Source organism: Salvelinus sp. IW2-2015, linkage group LG20 (assembly GCF_002910315.2).
Source record: "Salvelinus sp. IW2-2015 linkage group LG20, ASM291031v2, whole genome shotgun sequence".
NCBI lineage: Eukaryota > Metazoa > Chordata > Actinopteri > Salmoniformes > Salmonidae > Salvelinus > Salvelinus sp. IW2-2015.
Genome location: NC_036860.1, coordinates 68,941,529 through 68,966,008, shown reverse-complemented (window position 1 = coordinate 68,966,008; position 24,480 = coordinate 68,941,529). Strand labels below are relative to the sequence as shown.

The following is a 24,480-nucleotide window of genomic DNA, read 5'->3' as shown; positions in this document are numbered from 1 at the left end:
GCTGGGTACACACGAAAGGGTAATTTAGGTTAAGTATCCCCATTGGTGGATTAGAATTGACAACCCCGGGTTCTTCACTACAGTAGTAGTCCACCCTACTGCCTGCATGAACAAACAAACACATACACATCATATCGTACATTTACTAAAGGCACTGGACAAAACAGCACTGTTAAGTTATTAGCTCAAACTCACTTGTCATAACAATCTATCTACATGGCATTGCTAAGATAAATATTAGCTCACTGTGGTTCACTGTAGTTTAGCATCAAAGTTATGTATTGGTTTAAACTGCCATATTGTCACTGTACAAGCAAAGCTAAATAAAAGAGCTACTTGAAGACAACAATTCAAAAGGCTTTGATAAAAACAACTCCCTCTACCATGACATTTCCTGTACCTGACATGTATATCCCTGATTCTGAAGAAAAGTGCATAAATGAGCGCTCTCAAAGATTTGTCTCGCTAACGAAAAAAAAAATATTAATGCACTTTTCAGGTCAATCAGTGCACCAAGCATCTATTAGGGTTTCTGTCATCTTACACTGCCCTCTGAAGTTCCTTTATCACTGTAGTCATCCGATAAACTCCATAATATGGATATAAATACAAGATTGGTATTAAGGGCTGCTTAGGGAAAGTTTTGGGCAGTTTTAAGACAGTTTTCAACAATTTGGGAAGATTTGGGGCAGTTTTAGGGCATCAACCCTAAAATCCCTGCTGCATGGTAGTGGACGCGTTTTAGGATGACTACATTTCAGACCCACCTGGATAAATATTTATTTAACAGATCAGTGAATCATATGATATAGCAGTCGACTGCACAGTCAATAAAGTGGCATGAAACCATTTTTTTGATGCAATCCAACGACTGAAATGTAGTCAACCTGGAACGCGCCCAGTACCTCTCTCAAGGGCGTGACCTCTTCACCGACGGAGCCGTGGAGCAGATCGGTCATCTGTGGATGTGGGCTTCAGCTTGACAGTGGCGAAAGGGTTAGTGCCCCTATACAACAAAGACAGATTGAGAGAACAGAGATATTTCAGTTCACACATGATATTGTAACAATATTTTTTATTATTTTTTATAAAACCTTTATTTAACTAGGCAAGTCAGTTAAGAACAAATTCTTATCTACAATGACAGCCTACACCAGCCAAACCCAGACAACGCTGGGCCAATTGAGCGCCGGCCTATGGTACTCCCAATCACAGCCGGTTGTGATGCAGCCTGGAATCGAACCAGTGTGTCTGTAGTGACACCTCAAGCACTGAGACAGCTGCGCCACTCAGGATCCCCCGTCTAATTTCGAAGTCGTTGCAAATATTTTTGACAGCCTGGGTTGACTCCTGTTCCTCTGTATCGTTCCGTTTCTCCAAACGTCACATTTTATAGTTAAGGGTTAAGTTTAGGCACTCATACAAATAGTTAAGGTAAAGGTTAAGGTTTGGGATAGGGTTAAAACATGAAGTTCAGGCACTCATTCCAATGGTTAAAGGGGCAAACAATACATTTTTGGACTTGTAAATTCATGATATGTACCCATTGATTCTTGAAGAATATATAATTTAGAAATGCCTCATGAGCATAGTTCAACTGTCATACCCCAATAGAATTTAAAATGTAAGCTTATTTTGCTTCAACATTTGTAAACAAAGAAAATGTTAACAAGGTTAAAACTATAATTTTGATATCATGGATGGCCAGTCTTTGTATTCATAGCTCTGTCTATGAATTTGAGAGTGATTTCATTTCTACAGCCCCATCACTTTGTTTTTTATCGAACCAGGGGTGGGTAGTCTGCTTTGTTATTGTTTTTACTGCTGATTGCCACTTTAAGGTAAGGGTTAAGGTTTGGGATAGGTTATATATACGTATATACTATCATTCAAAAGTTTGGGATCACTTAGAAATGTTCTTGTTTTTGAAAGAAAGGCACATTTTTGGTCCATTAAAATAACATCAAATTGATCAGAAATATAGTGTAGACTTTTGTTAATGTTGTAAATGACTATTGTAGCTGGAAACGGCAGATTTTTAATGGAATATCTACATAAGCCCATTATCAGCAACCATCACTCCTGTGTTCCAATGGCACGTTGTGTTAGCTAATCCAAGTTTATCATTTTAAAAGGCTAATTGATCATTAGAAAACCCTTTTGCAATTATGTTTGCACAGCTGAAAACTGGTGTTCTGATTAAAGAAGCAATAAAACTGGCCTTCTATAGACTTGTTGAGTATCTGGAGCATCAGCATTTGTGGCTTCGATTACAGGCTCAAAATGACTAGAAACAAAGAACTTTCTGCTGAAACTCGTCAGTCTATTCTTGTTCTGAGAAATTATGGCTATTTCATGAGAGAAATTGCCAAGAAACTGAAGATCTTGTATAACGCTGTGTACTACTCCCTTCACAGAACAGCGCAAACTGGCTCTAACCAGAATAGAAAGAGGAGTGGAAGGCCCCGGTGCACAACTGAGCAAGAGGATAAGTACATTAGAGTGACTATTTTGAGAAACAGACACCTCACAAGTCCTCAACTGGCAGCTTCATTAAATAGTACACGCAAAACAACAGTCTCAACGTCAATTGTGAAGAGGCGACTCCGGAATGCTGGCCTTCTAGGCAGAGTTGCAAAGAAAAAGCCATATCTCAGACTGGCCAATAAAAATAAAAGATTAAGATGGGCAAAAGAACACAGACACTGGACAGAGGAACTCTGAACTATTTGTTTCTGTCCATAACTGGGATCCAACACACAGTCTTCTGCTCCAGAATCATCGGATTACACCCAGCCACCGTACCTGTCCATAACGCCCTAGAAAAACCCAAGCCTACTTGATGGTAATAGCGTTCACTGTTGCCCTTATTGGCTTGTTTTGATGGCATTTCCCAACGTCCTCGGAACATGGATAAACATCCAGTTTCGACGTCAATCTTGAACAATCTCTCTAGATATCACTTCTTAGTAATGAATAAACACAAATAGAACTGATGAGAACTGCAATGGTTGTTCCTTACTTTGGGAAGAGGTTTGGCACAGGTCCACCATGGCGCTCTCCTCTCTGCATGGAGAGGAAAGTACACAACTTTAAAGAGGTATCTATTCCAACCCATGCAAACATTTTTACATATAGAGCTGAAACCCAGAGTGGGGGGCAGAGCATCTGTGGGTGTGTAATCCACACCATGCAAAGATCCAACACCATGCAAACACACACACACACATGCGCGCACACACACACACACACACACACACCTCACCCCCCTACACTGTCAGCAGCTGGAGCCTCCCCCCTGCATCCACCAGAAAGAGGCCTGTGGCGTCATAGAGAACAGCACATTGCCACAGTGCCCCTGCTGGCCGGAGGACAAACATGCAACAGATTTTAAATACTAACTTCTCTATGTGAAGCTTTCATTCAACCTTTTCAGCTTTAACTCCATTCTAACTAGCTTTTACTATAACTAGCTTTTCATTACTTGTTATGCCTCACCAAAAACCCGAATAGGAATAACTTTCACTCAGAGACCTTCCTCAGGCTATCATGTTAATAACAAACCAACATTGATTTATCAGAAACACCACGTTAGTGTGGTACAGCAGGCTCACCATAGAGTAAACACTGTAAACGCTAGAATTTAACAAGACCTTCATGGCCAACATCGATCCTCAGTGATCATTCAACCAGGCAGCACTACCTTGTTGTCAGAGTGAGACTCCGCCCTTCTCTCCATGATGGGTGTGATTGGACGCATCTCTGTCTGTCTATTGGGTGGAGGCGGGGGCGGGGGTCTGCCGTGGCTGCTGCCTCCTGATTGGTCTAGCAGGTTGTCCATACTGTGGGCGCTCCTAAGGGTGGAGCTACTGAAGGGTCAAAGATCACCAAAAGTCAAAACAGCACTAGCATTAGCAACTCTTTTTAGAATATAAAACACGATCAACATAACTCACTAGCAATGTTTCATAATTCACATATAATTTCCCTTGAGGGGAAATTTGGGTGAACTGTCCCTTTAAGAGACAGTGGAGCTAGTGGATCACCTGGAGCCAGTTGATCTAGGGGTCTCCTCCAGTGGCCCCACATAAGCAGCTGGGAACCAGCCCTGACTGTGGTGGGAAACAGAGAAGAGATACATTTCTATGAGTTTCTATGAAGGACAGAGAGCTATGGCATGCTAACATTCAGCACGTCATAAGCAAGTAAGCTAAAAATATATTAAAACAGTATTTTCAATTTTCTAATACATATCCCAAATACTACAGTATCTAGTGGAGTATCTCTCAAACGGATTGAAGTTTTCCTTATACAATGTTGTTCTGTGAGTTCAGCTCTGTCATGAAGGCAGGAGCATCTCTCTCTCTCCCTCCCTCTCCCTCACCGTGAGCTGTTCTCTGCCCGGCCGTAGAGCCAGCCGTTACGGGGATCCTGCACCAGCACACTCACCACCTCCCCTCGGGAGAAGGGCAGCAGGGTGGGGCTGTTGGAGTTAGCGGGGTGGGACACCAGAGCTCTCATAGGTCTCCCTCCTCCACCTCCACCCAGACCTAGGGACTCCCCATTGAGGCTGGAGCGGGAACGGGTGTTTTGGGGTGATGGGCCTGGAGCGGGGGGGGGGGGGGGTGATGGGGGTGAAGGGTGCGAGGGGAGGGAGGAGAGAGGAGAGGATGTGTGAACATCAGAGGGCCAGGAGGGCAGGTCATAGGAGAGGAAAGACACCTGACCACTTTGGGTATGGTATGTACATAGTATTTATTTATGGTATGGTTATAGAGCCAGACAGAGGACTCCTGATGGACATACTGTAACTTGTTTTATCATGGACATTGCCATTGATGGCTTCCACCAAAGTAGTCAACTGGGCACGAAGATGAGTACTCTATCTAACTCTATGGTTTGGTATACTGTAGTGTAGATATACAGTATATCATGCCCCCACCTCTGGAGGGCACTCTTCCCAGAGGCTGCTCCTCTTTGCCTGACCATTGGCTCCCCCTGTCCTCCTCCCTCATTCTGGACGTGTTGTCCTGGTCCAGGCGAGAGGGGTTCTGGGATCCAGGTCCTCTGGTGGCGTTGACCTGGTCTCTCCATCCATCAGCTATCTGCTGTAGGCCTCCCCCTGCCCCTGTCTGGCCCATCGAAAACACACACACACACATTACATTACCTTCATTGACCTTGTTTATTCATTGGCTTTAATCTAGTCAGGAAACTCACTCTCTTCTCTCTTACTTTGGTGACTCTCTCTCTCAAAAAAATAAAAACAGAAAGCATCAAACTAGGTGAAGCCTACTTATTCATTCCCTTTAAATCCACAAATTGGAGAAAACAAGGAAAAGGCCAGGAGCAGGTTGTCATATTGGAAACCAGCCAAGGTTCTTTCTATGATGAATGTGGTTTATGACACTATTGGAGAGGGTGATCTGTAGCTCAGTTGGTAGAGCACGGCACTTGAAATGCCAGGATAGTGGGTTTGCTTCACGGGACCATCCATACGTAAAATGCATGCATGCCTGACTGTAAGTCGGTTTGGATAAAAGCGTCTGCTAAATGGCATATATTATTGTGTGTGTATGATTAAATGAGAGCGCAGTAAGCTACACTACCTTGTTCATGAGATAGATGACGGACTGAGTGAGGCCACAGTGTTTCTCAGCCAGGAAACGGTATCTCCTTTCCTCCTCCATCAGAGCCTCGCGCTGACTATCCCTCAGGAAGTGAATGTACTCATCCTGTGGGCGCACACACACATGCAATACGTAAATATAAAACTTTCTCTGACACACACGCACTGTGGAAATACTTTACAGAAATGTAAGACAATGGAGTACTCCACGGTGCACTCTTAATCTTAATTTTGTATTTATTCTACTCATACTCTTTATCTGACACACACACACACACCAGTGGAGGCTGTTAGGGGAGGACAGCTCATAATAATGGCCGGAACGGCGCAAATGGAAGGGCATCAAACACATGGAAACACACACACACACACACACACACACACACACACACACACACACACACACACACACAGAGTGGACTGACCTGGTAAGCCCCTCCCCTCAGCTGCCTCTCCAAAGATGTGGCCTGGGTCCGTACCTCCATCTCATATCGCCTCCTGCTGCCCTGGAGGACACATTACACCAATGCCAGACATGGTTACATTGAGTGTACAAAAAATTAGGAACACCTGCTCTTTCCATGACATAGACTGACCAGGTGAATCCAGGTGAAAGCTATGATCCCTTGTGGATCTCACCTGTTAAATCAACCTCAATCAGTGTAGATGAAGGGGAGGAGACAGGTTAAAGAAGGATTTTTAAGCCTTAACACAATTGAGAGATGGATTGTGTATGTGTGCCATTCAGAGGGTGAATGGGCAAGACAAAATAATTAAGTGCCCTTGCTATGCACCAGTTTGAGGGTGTCAAGAACAGCAACGCTGCTTGGTTTTTCACGCTCAACAGTTTCCCGTATCAGGAATGGTCCACCATTCTTGAGCACTGCCCACTACTTCTCTATTCCCTTCTGATTCCGTCTGTGCGCCAGTCCATGCTCTTTACTACACAAATGACTTAAATGTAAATGTACTTCTGTACTGTCAACACAAGAGGGTACAGTATGTGAAAAAGGGGTATGTACAGGAGAGTGGCTACTCACTGCTATGTAGTCCTTATCCAGTTTGACATTGTTGTCCATCTCCTGCAGCACCTCAGAGTGGAACCAGCGGAACTAGAGAAACACAGAGCATGGTTATTATGATAGCAGTAGTTGAAACACCATTGGTAAGCCAAACAATCACATCTCAAACTGACAGCAAACTGTGTTGTTACCCCATCTAGTAAAATATACAGTACAATATCTTAATAAGTGGGTTGCTTAGTTGTGAGTTGTTTTGACAGGTGAATAACTACAACCAAGGTACAATTGCAATACACTCTTAATTCTTCATTTTGTATTCTAATACAGGAAAAGAACTAGTGCAGTGCTACTGTTCTACTGTTTGATGAGGAGTGTAAAGTAACCTACTATTGCTTCCAGTTCAGCGGTGAGTCGCCTCTGGTTCTCTGAAATCTGAATCAGGACATCTCCTGTGAGACACAATGAGAAATTACTATCATAGGCAGGCATTAAGACACACACACACACATGCACGTGTGCGCAAACACACATCCCAAAAGGAGAGACACACAGTGTCAAAACACACACATACTCCCACTCCGCCACCACCCCCCCGCCCATACACACATACTGAATGAGAGCCTGCTTTTATAATTTTCAACAACATCCCAAGGCTCCTCTCTCTCACAACACTGTAAGACGTTTCTGTAATTTCAACAGTAAAACACTGTAGAACACAGTAAAATATCGTAAATGTGTTTTAATGCACATCTGTCATTTTAAATTTGAGTCATTTAGCAGATGCTCTTATCCAGAGCGACTTGCAGGTAGTGTATTCATCCTAAAACAGCTAAGTGGGGCAACCAGCTAGGTGGGTCAACCCTACCTGTTTGAAGAGGTAGGGTTTCAGGTGCTTTCGAAAGATGAGCAAGGACTCTATTGTACTAGATTCAGGGGGAAGCTGGTTCCCCAATTGGGTTGCCAGGACAGAGAAGAGCTTGGACTGGGCTGAGTGTGGGTGGGAAGGCCAGAATGGGGGCATGCTCAGTCCTCCTTTTCCTGTAGTCCACAATCATCTCCTTAGTCTTGATCACGTTGAGGGAGAGGTTGTTGTCCTGGCACCACACGGCCAGGTCTCTGACCTCCTCCCTATAGGCTGTCTCATCGTTGTCTGTGATCAGGCCTACCACTGTTGTGTCGTCAGAAAGCTTAATGATGGTGTTGGAGTCGTGTTTGGCCACTCAGTCATGGGTGAACTGGGAGTACAGGAGGGGACTAAGTACACACCCCTGAGGGGCCCCAGTGTTGAGGATCAGCGTGGCAGACGTGTTGCTGCCTACTCTTACCACATGGGGGCGGCCCGTCAGGAAGTCCAGGATCCAGTTGCAGAGGGAGGTGTTTAGTCCCAGAGTCCTTAGCTTAGTGATGAGCTTCGTGGGCACTATGGTATTGAACGCTGAGCTGTAGTCAATGAACAGCATTCTCACATAGGTGTTCCTTTTGTCCAGGTGGGACAGGGCAGTGTGGAGCACCCCAGTCTGAGGTCCTAAGCGCTCTGGAGCAAGTTTTCATCAAGGATCTCTCTGTACTTTGCTCCATTCATCTTTCCCTCGATCCTGACTAGTCTCCCAGTCCCTGCCGCTGAAAAACATCCCCAAAGCATGATGCTGCCACCACCATGCTTTTTCGGAAGGGCGTCCAGCTCTAGAAAGAGTCTTGGTGGTTCCACACTTCTTCCATTTAAGGATAATGGAGATCACTGTGGTCTTGGGGACCTTCAGAGCCAAGACAACGCAGGAGTGGCTTCGGAACAAGTCTCTGATTGTCCTTGAGTGGCCCAGCCAGAGCCCAGACTTGAACCCGATCGAACATATCTGGTGAGACGTCAAAATAGCTGTGCAGCAACGCACCCTACAGAGTTTGAGAGGATCTGCAGAGAAGAATGGTAGAATCTCCCCAAATACAGGTGTGCCAAGCTTGAAGCGTCATACCCAAGAAGACTCAAGGCTGTAATCGCTGCCAAAGGTGCTTCAACAAAGTACTGAGTAAAGGGTCTGAATACTTATGTAAATGTGAAATTACATAATTTTTTTTCAAAGAAATTTGCTAAAAATTCTAAAAACCTGTTTTTGCTTTGTCATTATGGGGTATTGTGTGTAGATTGATGAAGGGGGAAAAAACAATTGAATACATTTTATAATAATTCCTTTACGTAACAAAATGTGGAAAAAATCAAGGGGTCTGAACATTGACGTCACCAGACGGGTTTTTGGGGCTTTGATTTTGTCTCAGCCCCGAGTCTTTTGCCCTATTGGGATGATGTAAAACAAACTAGGCTACACTGCATTACACTGAATACTCCAATCAAGAGCCCTGGCCTCCCCTGCCTTTTTAGTGCTGCCTAAAATCAGCATTTCTGTGTACGGTGGCACTTTAGGAGGCGGAGTCAAAGTGGTTTTCCAAAGTCATTTTTGATTCGTCCAAAGAAATTATATTTCGGCGAGCACATGCGGGCGACAAGATGAGAAGGACGGAGGTTAACTTTGTTAGCTTGCTACTACTATAGCACTTTTTGGGGTTTTTGAACTCACAGTTTTGAGTAACTTAAATTTCAACATGTTGACTCGAAAGCTGAACATGTTGACAGATAACATTAAACTAGATAACTAACTAACGTTGGGGACTACTTGGTCTAGCTAGCATTGCTGCTAACATTAGCTACCTAATACATTTTATGAGCAGGGTTTTGACCAGAAGTGGTAAAGTACCCAATTGGTATACTTGAGTGAAAGTAAAGATAATAATAACAGAAAATTACTCACGTAAGAGTGAACATCACACAGTAAAATACTACTTGAGTGAAAGTTTTTGGTTTGAAAATATACTTCAGTATCAAAAGTAAATGTAATTGCTAAAATATACCTAAGTATCAAATTCCTCAAATTAAGCAAACCAGACGGGACCATTCTCTTAGATTTTTTTATGAACCGATCCAACACTCAGACATCCTTTACAAATGAAGCATGTGTTTAGTGAGTCAGTCAGATCAGAGGCAGTAGGGATGACCAGAGATGTTCTCTTGATGTGAATTAAACAATTTTCTGTCCTGGTAACCATTCAAAATGTAACGAGTACTTTTGAGTGTCAGGGAAAATGTATGGAGTAAAAAGTACATAATATGCTTTAGGAATGTCATGAAGTAAAAGAAAAAGTAGTCAGAAATATCAATAGTAAAGTACAAAAAAACTTCTTAAATAGTACTTTCAAGTATTTTTTACTTACGTACTTTACACCACTGGTTTTGACAGTAATTGATTAGCTATCTAGACAATGAAAACTCCTTTCACCACCCCACAAGTATCACTAACTAACCAATTACTGTCTACTCAAGTAACGTTACTGTCCAAATATGCAAAATAAATGCTAATAAAGCTAGCTAGCTAACGTAAGGCTAAGATTAGCTATTTTGGTAACATCAGCTCAATTAGCTAGCTACTGTATCTGTTGAAAAAACAAAGCTCGATAGCTGGGTTAACATTTTTTTTTAATTTATAGAAGATGGACATACAGAATTTATTATTGAGAAAGAAGGCGAGAGATTCAGCTCGGCAAACACAGAGTGAGATGGTTGTTGTATTTGCAGGAGTAAGTGAAAATATTTTGTGTGTGTGTGTTTACAATACAGTTATTTGCCATCTAACTACATAGATTGGTTGGCTGACAATGTCACAAAAATTATGTGCGCTTCCATGGAGCAGAAGTCAGCCTGTTGTGATTCTGGATTGCCAGATTGCTAGCAAGAATGACAAACTACCATGTGAGGAATCATAAGTGGCTCATTTCAGCATGTTTCATCATGTTATTCATACCATGTGTTGTTTTGAGGTGTTTTGACTAATTTCATGTCAATGCAAATATGGATAAAATTTGCTAGCTATCTAACCAACAACTGTAACAATGTATTTGAGACAACAAGTGGTCAAATGTATTTGTTTCCAATAAACATTGGAGACAAAATATAGCTTACATGTCAACTATCTAAGCCAATCCGTTTTGCCCCATGGTTGAACGCATGTCGATTTTGTTGCTAAAGCGACAGAGAAAGAGAGAACACAGGTATTGTAGTTAGTGGAGGGTAATGCAGTTGAGTGTTAATCAGGTTTAAGATTGAGTGAACTGCTAATGTCATTATTAAGGAACAGAAATTATCCCAGATTTTACCTTCAGCTCAATTCAGGTAAACATTATTTGCCTGTTGTCACATTACATATGTGTGTGTGCACACAAACAATTTCAACGATTTTACTGAGTTACAGTTCATATAAGGAAATCAGTCAATTGAAATTAATTAATTAGGACCTAATCCATGGATTTCACATGACTGGGAATATTTTAGTCAGGCAAGGTGTCGCTTATTTTCCCCAGTGTATTTATCCCTGTGTTTCCTGTCTCTCTGTGTCAGTTCGTCTGGTATGTTTCCAAGTCAACCAGCGTTTTTTCCGTTCTCCTGCTTTTTGCATTCTCCTTTTTCTAGTCCTAGTTTTGCTTTGATTAGCGTAACGTTAGCTAGACACCACAGGTATTGTTTATCCAAATAATGAAAAAGCACCTGCCCAAAAGAAAATTGTAATTTCAGGTGTGCATGATCACAAAGCCGGGCGGCCCATACGCTCGCTACGCAAGTTGTGTAGGGCCCCATAATTACACAAGGGCCCCGCCTCCCCGTGTCAAAGCGGGTGTCAATGTTTACAACTTCGATGAAGCGGAACTATCCTTCTGGTCACGAAAAGAGAAAAAAACACAATGAGAGTGAATTGCGGGAACAGCAATCAGGTAAACTTGTGTTCTCTCCTCTCCGAGTTTGATGTCAGAAAATAACAGTAACGTTAAGTTGATGTGCTAGCTTGCAGTGCATCTCTCTCTAGTCTGTCTTGTCTTGCTAACCTAGCTGGGCAGTGCATCTCTTGGTCTGTCTGTGTCTTGCTTGCTTGCTTGCCAGCCACTTCCATGGCTGTGTTCTGTGACTTTGTGCCTGACAAAAGTGAGAGTGAAATACAACTATTTATTACGTTTGATAAACGCCAACGGGCAACAGTGTTTATAAACTGCAGCTCGGAAAAGATAACCGCGTCGCGCGTGAACATGCGTTCATATGCGCGTGCACGAAATGAAACTCGCGCTTTCCAGCAGCAACCTCTGTGGAGACCTCCTCACTCCTCATAGGTGCACATCATTTTAAAACAAGACAATTATTATCTAGTCTCTCGGTCAATAATCTAGTCTCGAAGTGAAATGGGGAAGTGAAATGATCCTTTTCCCTCCAACATGGACAACCCAGCTCCGCACACTAATGCAGAACTTAAAATCCAGCAGGAACAAACAAGATACTTGTTTGTTCCTGCATGTCTCCACTCTCAGTGAGTATTGGCGCATCAAGCGCATTCCAAGAGGACTGAGAATACAGAAGGAGCCTAAAATAGGGAAAAACTACAAAACTTTCGTTCAGAAATGGGGTTAAATCCTAAACAAATGCTATTTAGATGTAATGCTATTAATCGTTGAACATGTGTCGAAGGAAGTAAAATAAGTTCAAGTTAAAATCAGTGAACATGAGGTTATAATGGAGATTCTAGGCCCAAATGTCACAGCCATAGACGACTCAATCAATCAGTCCATTGGGAAATACAGAGACTTCCTACAAGCAACAAAGATCAAGAAATATCAGCGAGACACAGAGGACTACCAGCTCAACCAGGTGTACGCATGGGAAGGCCCAAGGACCGACGACGACGACGTAGGGATGCAGCAGCGGGAGGACATGGAAATGTACACACAGAGGCATCCACTGAGAGCGAATTCCCAACAGACAGCGACGCTAGCTACCATCGCACACAGACAGTTTTTTTTAGCCCGAAAGCAGCACAACAAGGCTCTACGAAAGAAAAGAAACGATGTAGGAGAGGCAAGCGGTCAAAGAGGGGACCAGGAACACAGTCCGTGGACACGGAGCTACAGTCGGACGCGGTAATTAATGAACCTCTCCAAAAGAGCTCACTGACGCGCAAGTCTCAGTCTTATCCAAGGGCCTCTCTTTTGTACCAACATGTACAGACAAACCATTTGATACTACCGCAAGATTAAATATGAGCACGTGTTTTCTCAAACACTGTTTCGGGCCTAGAAACCCAACAAAGAACTGGTACCCATTTTAAGTCCAAAAGCAAATTATGTCCTATAGTTAACAACCCCTCGATTAATACCTATTGTAGGTTCGTCGAACAAGAAGACATGTCAGTATATACAAGAAAAATACAAAGAAGAGATTTAGAGACAACTCAGTAATGAACGTTTCTATAGAAAACTGAGTGTTGATCTCACACAGGTGTTCCAAAGGGATATAGGGAAAAGGAAACTATATACTATATGTCTCAAAATCTGAATATGAATACCTTTGCTGCAAATGTGCCATATGTCCTAATACTAACGAATACCCACCAACAAACTTTAACCTAGAGCTGGCTGAATATGTTTTGACGTATAACTATTTCAGGTTTGATGATGAATACTACCTCCAAACGAATGGAACATCGATGGGCTCCACGTTCGCTCCGAGCTATGCTAACCTTTATGTGGGTCTTTTCGAATAACGTTTTGTTTATAATGAAAACGAAAATCAATTTTTGAATGAAGTCCTGAATTGGTATCGATATGACTTTTTTTTTTTTTGCATATGGGGAGGAACGGGAAAAGAGCTGTCAGACCAGCCCAGCCTCACATTCAATTCGCGCATATATGTACAAAATGTATTTCAGCAGATTTCGTGCTATTTTGTGCATTTTTGGGGTGTTTTGGGGTGGTTCAATTCGTTTGAAAATACACGAATTTCTGTGCTACTTAATTTGTGCGAAAATACACGAATTTCTGTGCTACTTAATTCGTGCGAAAAGACACGAATTTAACCAGTAGGCGACATAAGCCGTTGCAACAACCATAGACGCGATCGCCTGTATTTATTTATTTTACGTTATGAATATATAGATATTTTGTCTTTTTTTTAACCATATAACCATAAGAGGTTATATATATATTGTCTTTATTTAATCCCTATTAAAACATTGTGGTTTTATGCCTATATGTACTGTTTTCGATTTTTCTGAACAGACTTTTCAGTATAGAATGAATGTAAGCAATGCATGATGGTTAATGGTGTTTTATTCGGTTGTAGTTCCATGTATTTCTTAAAAAATAAACGTGTAAACCATTTTTATTGACCAGAATGTAACTGAAAATACAATGGCAGCCTTGCCATTGTCCATCAATAACAAAACATTTTTTTTTCGTATAACTTTTGGGGAAACGTATGCAGTCATTGTAGTCTTACATTTTGTTGGCCAACCAAAATTACCAAAACGTTAACCCGTAATAAGGCTAGGGTGGCTGAGTGTAAATACATGGCTCTGAGTGTAAGCACCTTTTCACTAGAAACGTTCTTGTGTTCAAATTACCGTCAGTGCGAAATAGCTAGAAAGCTTTCGTATTTCCACTTGGCTACACCTACGGTTACGATAACGATAAATCAAGTGCAATACCTGCGTCGACCTGTGTCGAGCAGCAAAACACCGGAAAGCTTCTAGCCTACCGGAAAGTTACAAGAAGAACAAGAATAGTTACCTCATCCGGTCATGTGACACTCTGGATGCCCCTAAAAGCAATTTCAACCGTTTTGAAAAATGACGCCTGGTAACCCCAAAAAAATACCAGGTGCACGAAAAGTTTGGACTTAGAATATTTTTTGAAAACCTCCATAAATCACTCAGGCCATTGACTCGAGAAGAAAAAACATAAAATATTTTCCAGAAGAAAAAACATAATATTTTTTTGAAAACCTCCATAAATCACTCAGGCAGCACCCATTGATTTGGGCGGTAGTATAGCGCTCCCAGAGCGGGTATGGAAGTCTGGATCCCCCGTAAAAGCATTTAAGGCTCTGTGTGTCTTTAAGCACCATACTTTTTCACTCCGTCCTTGCTGTGTGTGTGTGTGTGTGTGGTGTGTGAGGAGAGAGCTTTTCTTTGACATCTGTTTAGCGAAATTACTGATTTACAGTTCATGAGGGTTGACCGATTCACACATTTAAAGTTTTGGAAAGATCTGACCTTTTTAAACCTTCGAAACAGCACCTATGACCCCATTTTAAGGCACTTCCGGTTGGCACAGGAAGCTATAAGTAAATACATATCCTGATCGGGGTATGCTTTTACAGAATCCTGAGTTTTAAGTCTATATGTTAAGAACTGACTGATTTACACAGGGTTGAATGCACTATATATCACAAACTGCTGGTTGGGTATGGCAAAACACTTTTAGGGTGATTTTATCACTTCCGGTTGCTCCAGGAAGCTTAGAATCAACACAGGTAGACCTCATAGTGGCTTGATGGATTGTCATTGAAGACAGGTTCATAAGACATTCATAACCCACATAGGCTTCAGGTTGAATTTAGGGTGCAGGCAATGTGTTCCTATGGGGTGAGATGTCATTGTAAACTGTTTGATGTAAACACCTTCTTTTAACTGTTAAGGGTTAATGCCACACGGTCAAGGTTAGGCTTGCACAGAGACCTTAGGAACGTTCCTGAGGTCAAATTGTGCTTCTAAACCTTAACAGTTCTCTCTCTGTCTCCCAAAAGCAAAAGACTTGAAATGTAGGTCAAGGGTCATCTTCTTGTCACTGTCGCTGCGCTCAGACCGAGCAAGCTACGGTCAAGCGGGGCATCTCGTTGAACTCGGCACGGCTATGGTGATGTCATTTTTAGTGTGATTTCAGAATGCTATTTTGGTGGTTTTTCACTGTTGAAACATATTGCAAATGCACAAAAGTCAACTAGCAAGTCAGTGTCCATCAGCCAATTAGATATTTTCAGACACCAAACTGATCCATCTGACTCCAAACTCACTTTTTCCAACTTGTTTAGAAGCCAACTATCACATATTTCAGAGCAGGCCCAAAATTCACAGCACCTTCCATTTAAACCATAAAACAAATAATAGGTAGTTATGTTCTAGCTGCGGGTCCAGTTTTCACATTATTTTTAGCCCTATGTGAGGCGACCTCGAATCCAAGTTTCGGCTCGATAGGTCATTCGGTGCCGCGAGCAAAACCTTAATTGGTGCTGAAATTCCACTTTTTTCCATGCCTTGCTACGGGGTCCTTGAATGAGCTATCGGACAGAAATGTCGGGTCCGTCTCTATGGCCGAGCCGGTTTCAATGCACCTAGTCGTGCAACTCTGGGACTTTTCTAAATGTCACCATTTTGTAATGCTCAAAATGAATTGAAGTCAATGCAAATGCACCGAGGCTTTTTATCGGTCCGAGAACCTTCTAGAGCCACTAACTCACCGTGCTTAATCGACCTGAGCTCTAGAACAGGTTTGTAAAGTTTCAGAACTCTAGGTCTGACGGTTCTTTAAAAGTTCAAACAAAAGTAACTATTGCAGGCACTGTCTGACTCTAAGCCCCTCAGTGTGTCACTCCATCCTTTCTGTGTGGGTGTGTAAATTTTTCCTTGAAATCTGATGGGATGAATGACTGATTTACAGTTCATGAGGGTTTCCTATTCACATATATTAAGTTTTGGAAAGATTTGACTTTTTTAACCCTTCGAAACAGCCCTTTTGACACCAATTATGGCTCCTCCGGTTAGCACAGGAAGCTGAAGTAAACACATATCCTCATTGGAGTGGGCTTTTACAGAATCCTGAGTTTTAAGTCTATACGTTAAGAACTCACTGATTTACATAGGGTTGAATGCACTATTTCTCTCAAACTGCAGGTTGGGTATGGCAAACACTTTTAGGGTGATTTAACCACTTCCGGTTGCTCCAGGAAGCTTAGAATCGACACAGGTAGACCTCATAGTGGCCTGATGGATTGTCATCGAAGACAGGTTCATAAGGCATTATTAACCCACATAGGCTTCAGGTTGAATTTAGGGGAGCAGGCATGTCTCCTATGGGGAGACATGTCATTGTAAACTGTTTGATGTAAAACACTTCTTTTAACTATTAAGGGTTAATGCCACACGGTCAATGTTAGGCTTGCACAGATCGGAGGACCTTAGGAACGTTCCTGAGGTCAAATTGTGCTTCTAACCTTAACGGTTTCTCTCTGTCTCCCAAAAGCAAAAGAATATGAAATTGAGGTCAAAGGGTCATTTGGGTCCTTCTTCTTGTCCCTGTCGCTGCACTCAGACCGAGCTAGCTACGGTCAAGCGGGGCATCTCGTTGAACTCGGCACGGCCTGGAGATAATGGCAATGCCATTGCAGGCTTTGTGTGTCTTTAAGCACCGTACTTTTTCACTCCATCCTTTTATCCCCTTTTCTTCGTGGTATCCAATCGCTAGTAATTACTGTCTTGTCTCATCGCTACAACTCCCGTATGGGCTCAGGAGAGACGAAGGTCGAAGCCCGCGTCCTCCGAAGCACAACCCAACCAAGCCGCACTGCTTCTTAACACAGCGCGCCTCCAACCCGGAAGCCAGCCGCACCAATGTGTCGGAGGAAACACCGTGCACATGGCCCCTTGGCTAGCGCGCACTGCCCCCGGCCCGCCACAAAAGTCGCTGGAGCGCGATGAGACAAGGATATCCTACCGGCCAAACCCTCCCTAACCCGGAGATGCTAGGCCAACGGACCTCCCGTCGCGGCCGGCTGCGGCAGAGCTGGGCGCAAACCCAGAGACTCTGGTGGCGCAGCTAGCACTGCGATGCAGTGCCCTAGACCACTGCGCCACCCGGAGGCAGATCTGACCTTTTTAACCCTTCGAAACTGACCCTATGGCCCCATTTGAAGGTACTTCCGGTTGACATAGGAAGCTGAAAGTGAACACATATCTCCTTGGGGTAGGCTCTTATATAATGTTGAGGTTTAAGTCTTATGTTAAGAACTGACTTATTTACAGAGGGTTAAATGAGTGTGTGTTATTTCATAAAATCACATAAAATCACAGAATTCTGGCAGAGCTTCGAGACCCACTTAAAAAATGTTCGTCTGAACACACTGCAACTGGATCTGTAACTTTTTTTTTTTTTTTTTTTAACTCATTTTTGTGAACATGACCAATTTGTCAATGTACGATTTCTCTTAAATTACGATGATAAATGGCTGGTTCTTTTTTTCCTGACACCGTATGCTTATGTACTTTGACGTGAAGCGGTCAAATTAGCACCCTACTTTGCGTTTTACCTTTAATCCCAGAAAAATGGCCATAACTCAAAAAGCGTTGAGGCCTCGACGCCATCTTGTTCGGGGCCAACTGTCCATTACGTCTTCGAAATATTTTCCGTTAAGGAGAAAATGCAACATGCATTTGCAATGTGCTTGTGCATTTGCAATATTATTTATTTTCCTCTGGTGGGAATTTCCAAGACTGCGGAAAAATGACCAAAATGTGTTATTTTTATAAAAGGAAACCGAACGTCCAAGAGATTTAGTTTGATGACTTCCTGAAGATCTCTCCCCGCGCACGGCCCGACGCATCCACGAATTTTGAAACGTTGCAGGACGTCTAGTAAGGGACCTTACATTTGCAAGTGGCGTTTCTCACTACCCATATGGCGAGTGCTAAAATGTTCCCTTAAGGTATGGAAAGGCCTTGGAAAGGCCATAAGTGTAGCCAACATAATTAATTATTTTACATTCACATGTAATACATGCATTATGAAGAAAATTGTGTAATTTAGGCTCCACGAAATATGAAATGGGTTATGAAGAAAATCGTGTATGGTTGCCTACATGACAAAAAGGCGTTCTGATTACAAGTGCACCAGTATCCAAAGTATTAAGCGAAATCAAGCACAGAAAACAGCATTGGCATTATAAAAACAATATTTCCCACGAATTAAGTCGCACTTAAATGTGCGTCTTTTCTCAAATTCTGTTCAGCAAGTCTAAAACAGTACATATAGGCATACAACGACACATTTTAAAACATGGTTAAACAAAGACAACATTTCTGTATATTCATGACGTTGAATTAGCCATTAAGAAGAACAAAAATGAAAGACAAATTATCGCGTCTACATGGTTGTTGCAACGGCTTGTGTCGCCTACTGGTTAAATTCGTGTCTTTTCGCACGAATTAAGTAGCACAGAAATTCGTGTATTTTCGCACGAATTAAGTAGCACAGAAATTCGTGTATTTTCAAACGAATTGAACCACCCCAAAACACCCCAAAAATGCACAAAAACGCACGAAATCTGCTGAAATACATTTTGTACATATATGCGCGAATTGAATGTGAGACTGTGTTGGTCAGACTTAATGGCATTACTCAATGACATTGACCCTAATCTCAAATGCACTATTAAATGTGACACCTGTTCATTATCTCTATGTGGATTGAGAAATCAAATGGAACCCTGTTTACAACTCTGTATAGAAAAGAAACGGGCAGAAATATTATACTACAGGGGGACAGATTCCACCCTGAGCCGTTAAATTAAAAAGACGACTTCTAAGAAGCCAGTTTTTCAGACTGTAGAGTGGCATATACGGCGCAGAGGGCTATCTGGAAAAAGCAGCGGATATGGACAATAGGTTTCTAAGAAGAGGCTATTCTCCACAATGTGTGGATGAAACTCTTAATTTGGCATTGGGGAAAACACGAGATGAACTGCTACAAAAAAAGACGCACTCGAGCTAAAGAACACTCTGTAACGTTCACCACCACATACTGTATACTTTGAACTCGTGAAAAGTGTGAGATGCTGTCAAGAAATACTGGCATGTTTTATCATCGGACCCAAAAAATAAAAAAATAAAATCAACCAGGCTATTTTACGCCCTCTTCCGAATGGTAGCTGTAAATGCAGAGTTTGCGCACAGTGCAACAATATGATGAAGTGTGAATATTTCTGCCACCCACATATAGGAAAACGTTTCCAAATTAATGACATTATTACGTGCTCCACCACCCATGTTATCTACATTATTAAATGTCCATGTGGGCTGTGCTATGTAGGTAAAACCTCTCGTTCTCTCAAACAGAGAATCAGTGAACATAAAAGTTAAATTAGGAGAAACGACAGGGATTATCCAGTCGCAGTACATTTTAATGACCTACAACATGACATGTCTACCTTTTTAGATTGTGTGGCATAGAGAAAGTTAATATATCAGACAGTGGAGGTGATGTAAATAACTCTGAGCAAAAGAGAATGTTTATGGATTTTCACCCTCCAGACATTCTTTTCTAAAGGTCTTAATGATGAAATGCCTATGTATGTTATGTTGTAAATGTAAACTTGAATTATGCCCCTGTTTCAGATTACTCTGACGTTGTAACGGTCGTCATAGTCGTTCTCCTCCTCAGATGAGGAGGAGCATGGATCGGACCAAGACGCAGAGTGGAAAGTGGTCATTATTTAATGAACGTAAACTGAACACTTACAAATACAAAAAAACGTGACAAAACCGAAAACAGTCCCGTGTGGCACGAACACTGACACGAGATACAAACACCCACAAAACACACGTGAAACCCAGGCTGCCTAAGTATGATTCTCAATCAGGGACAACGATGGACAGCTGCCTCTGATTGAGAATCATACCCGGCTGAACACAAACATCCCAACATAGAAAATCACACATAGACAAACCCACCCAACTCACGCCCTGACCAACTAAATAAATACAAGACAAAAGAAAACAGGTCAGGAACGTGACAGACGTTTTTCTTGCGGTGTGACAAATGATTCATGAAAACTTGCTTGGTAGGTCGATGTCCCCCATTATGGTTTTACAGACGTGTTTAATGTTTTATGTACACACTTTATTCGAATATTTATGAAATTCATATTGTTTTATTTGGTAACACTTATTTGTTTTCCTTCGACTCCAACCCCATTCGGTGCGTGGAATGGATGTGGGTGGGGCTATGCCTACATAACGGTGCTAATTTAAAACACTCACAAAAGCTCTGAAGGCGGCGGTGAGGACGATACGTAAAGCTTAGTGATACTATCAAGAGCAGTGTGCGGGTTTCTTTTTTTTTTTTCTCTCTCTCACTTCCCCTGTGAGAACCATGAGCACGGGCTGACTTGGCTATACTGCCACATGCTGCCAGTAAGTTACTGTATATTTTACAGGAAATGTTTTACAATGTGGGAGAAGTCCAATCAGTGAATGCTCAACTAGACAATCAGTTTATGTGGGTTTCCATAGCCAACCTTACACAGATGTAGGATCTTAATTTGAGCCAGTTTGCTACAGCAGGAAAATAATCCTAGAGCAACAGGAAATGTGAATTATTATGTATAATTAATTTACTTTTTTGTAGGGGTTGATACATTTTCCGTAAGGTAAAATCATGTCTGAAATTTCTAAGTGGAAATTGCAAACTTCAGAAGCCTTTTTAAACCTCAAATACAGTACATGTTTTACATTTCCTGCATTACAGGAAAGTTATCCTGCAACAGGGTGATCAAATTAAAATCCTACAACGCCTTTTAGCCTCAGTGTCTGTAAGTGGCTAGATTCAGGCTGGGTTAAATGAATTTAACAGGACCCACAGCCTGTTACACTCTATTATTCATATGCTTCTGAAGACTACCTGTCTGTCCCTGGATTCCACTGATTTTGTACAGATAACCTCCACCCCCCAACAAGGGCTCCGGTTGCATTATACCTCTTATTAGCATTATGAGMGAAATGGGAAGACTGACTCTGGACCAATGTTTTTGTTATGGTTGGACTCACACATAGGTTGTCTTGTTATCTCAAAATGCATAAACATTAGCAGTACATTGAATGTGGGCAAGTTCATTTTTAATTCATATTCCACTATGGGGTAAAAAATAACATAGATATACGCACCTACACCCTCTGTAACTCTGCTCTATACAAACAGGAACATACATACTGTGTATGGCAACAAAAAAAGAAAAAACTCACACGCATACACCACACATCTTGCTATTCAAACCCACCCAACCCATACACACACATGTCACCCTCTGTCCCATACACACACATGCAACACACGCAAACGTCTAAGACAGCTCAGAGGTATTGTGACGGTAAAAGGAAGTGTACCAATGTGCTGCCTGTCAGATAAACTTTGCTTTGTGTGGTTGGTGAAGGACACTGCCAGTGATTGGGGTAATAACCACAACCATAAACAGCACAAAGGATCGATACAGTACATGGGTCCTTTGTGGTTCTTTAGCTTTGTTCCTGCATCTCTACCTTTCTCATACTCTTTAACTGACCTGATACAACCATACGGCAGACACACGCACATATGTAATGTGCACACACACACACACACACACACACACACACACACACAACACACACACACAACACAAACACACACACACACACACACACACACACAACACACACACACAACACAACACACACAAACACAGGGAATGAAGAGGTTCTTACCAATAGAGCGAGACGACATGGTGTGGAAGGCCTGCTCCCCTATCTTAGCAAGGGTGCTGAAGTAAGCCCTCATGGTTACAGCAAGGGCTAAACACACACACACACACACACACACACACACACACACACACACACACACACACACACACACACACACACACACACACACACACACACACACACACACACACACACACACACACACACAGAAACAAACAGGCAATTTAATTGCATATCCAGTTGATATGATTCACTTTGCTGACAATCCCAGAGTTAGACTCATGCCAGTAAAAGCACAACGAACACATTCATCTGAAAGCAGAAAATTGCAGAAAGGTTGTTTAATATGCATCAACAGATTAATCTATACTTCATTCAAATAGCTGGGCCCATCACATATACATGTTCCATAACTCATTGCTTTGGAGTGGAAAAGGACTGCTGCAGACAGAACAATAAACGGACAGACATATTTACATTCAGCAGCTCAACCAATAGAAACATGCGTAGGTTATATTATGGCCTATAGGTCCAGGTAATAAATATTCCCAGGTGATATGGCAGCACTTTACAAGGGAAACCTTATGAACTCTGACAAAATGAAAATACATTTGCATTTATTTCCAGGACGGGCACAGCCAAGGATCTCTCATTGATGGGATTGAATAGCAACGATGTGGAAGCATTGTATAGTTCTGAGAAGGACCTCTAGTAGAAATCAGAGTCATATACTGTATGTATGACTCTGCTGAGAATGACTCTTTTGTCACATTTTTACTCTATTTTATTGAAACACTTCATCGTATTCAAATGCATGCCACAAAGGTCATCCGTTTCACTTCCTTTCTTTCTCATGCTCACCTTGGAAAGCCTGCATGTAGCTGTTTCCCAAAGACACTAGCTTCTGTAGACTTGGGTTGAACTGATCCATCAGGCTCTGTTAACACACACACACACACACACACACACACACACACACAGACAGAGAGACACACACACACACACACACACACACACACACAGACAGAGACACACACACACAGTGAGACATTGAAAGGTCTGGTGCTTATCTTGAACAGTAAGCTGTATAGATATACCCTGTTCATAAGTCATATTGTATTTATCCATAGAATACAGTACTGCTCACAAGTATAGCTGTCTCTTATACACATCTAGATGTGTATAAGAGACAGGTTCATAAGTCATATTGTATTTATTCATAGAATACAGTACTGCTCACAAGTATAGTGCGCCAAATTGAACAGTATATACATACAAACAACAAATGTGCATTGCAAATTAGGCCTTCAGTTGAAGTTAAAATTGTCAAGAGTTCAAACCAAATCTCACTCACCGCATATATGCCCAAAGTAGAGCGATGCAACTGGTCGATGTTTTGTCCAGACATTCGGACGCTCAAAGTGTTCCCACTTGCTGCCTATGAAATGTTTAATCTATTTATTTATACGTTATGAAACATAAGGCGACAGTCCCAAAAGTCCCCTATCTGTATCAACGTGGATGTTCTAATTCACAGGAAACTGGGCGAGGAGCACAACAGAACGTGTGAGGAATTGACACTGGAGCTCAGAGAGGACTATTGTAAATGATTAATCAAGTCAAAGCTATAAACGACTCAACAACACAGAACACGCAGCGACTAGTGACCTGGCGGGGAAAATACATCTAATTAAGCTTTACAAAGATAGGTTAGTAGTGTAAGTAAGGGCCTTAAAGGGCCATTTTCATTTTCTCCAGCACAATACCAGTGTCTACATGAAAATGGTGCATTTCTACATTTTGTAGAAAATTATATAAAGTTCTACCCGATGACATCATCAAAAGTTAAACAGTTTAAAGATAGTGATTGTCAAACACTATGGGTTTCGGGTGATGTGGGGAGCAAGGAAATACCCATCCCTCTGGCTAGAAACTAGTTGCAGGTTTAGAAAATCACAGTTTTTCCTACTTTTAATCCTACCCTGTGATGTCACAGAGAAACATTTCTTTACCTTTTTAACCACAGATTATAGAAACACGCCATTTTCAAATATGTAGACACTGGTATGATGCTGGAGATAATGAATATTAGGTTAAAAAGTGGCGGAATTGCCCTTTTAATGCTACATTTCAACCATCATCAACACTTTAATCAGATGCCAAAGTTAACCGGGAATGAATCAATTAGTGATTTTTATAACATTCACAATCTGATGAGCATGAGCTCATGTTCACACCCAGGAGAGTGTGTGTGCGCATCGGTGTGTGTGTGTGTGTGTGTGAGCTATCCCAGCATGAGGGTTCCGATGTATCACTGGGGGAACTATAGGGGCCTTGACCCAATCAAAGAGATAGACCAATAGAGAACAATTTAGCAGATTTTCCTGTGACCTCAAAC

At 42.0% G+C, this 24,480-nt stretch overlaps 1 protein-coding gene across 3 annotated transcripts; it reads right to left on the bottom strand.

Moving 5' to 3' along the window:
• Nucleotides 1-16: 16 nt before the first annotated feature.
• Nucleotides 17-23,626, bottom strand: LOC111981495 (BAR/IMD domain-containing adapter protein 2-like 2). 3 transcript variants are annotated; one of them, XM_070449580.1, is made up of 14 exons: nt 23,437-23,626; nt 22,944-23,019; nt 22,083-22,169; nt 7,039-7,100; nt 6,670-6,741; nt 6,055-6,135; nt 5,610-5,735; nt 4,943-5,132; nt 4,385-4,604; nt 4,047-4,112; nt 3,704-3,869; nt 3,023-3,066; nt 906-1,006; nt 17-102 (listed from the first exon to the last, which is right to left on the bottom strand). In XM_070449580.1, exons 1-13 carry the CDS (start codon nt 23,488-23,490, stop codon nt 928-930), a joined length of 1,323 nt encoding a protein of 440 aa, XP_070305681.1. In that variant the 5' UTR covers nt 23,491-23,626; the 3' UTR covers nt 17-102; nt 906-927. The 3 variants fall into 3 exon arrangements, with proteins under 3 accessions (XP_070305681.1, XP_024003550.2, XP_070305682.1); XM_024147782.2 differs by lacking the exon at nt 17-102 and having other exon boundaries at nt 643-1,006; XM_070449581.1 differs by lacking the exon at nt 17-102 and having other exon boundaries at nt 643-1,006; nt 3,704-3,866.
• Nucleotides 23,627-24,480: the final 854 nt, after the last annotated feature.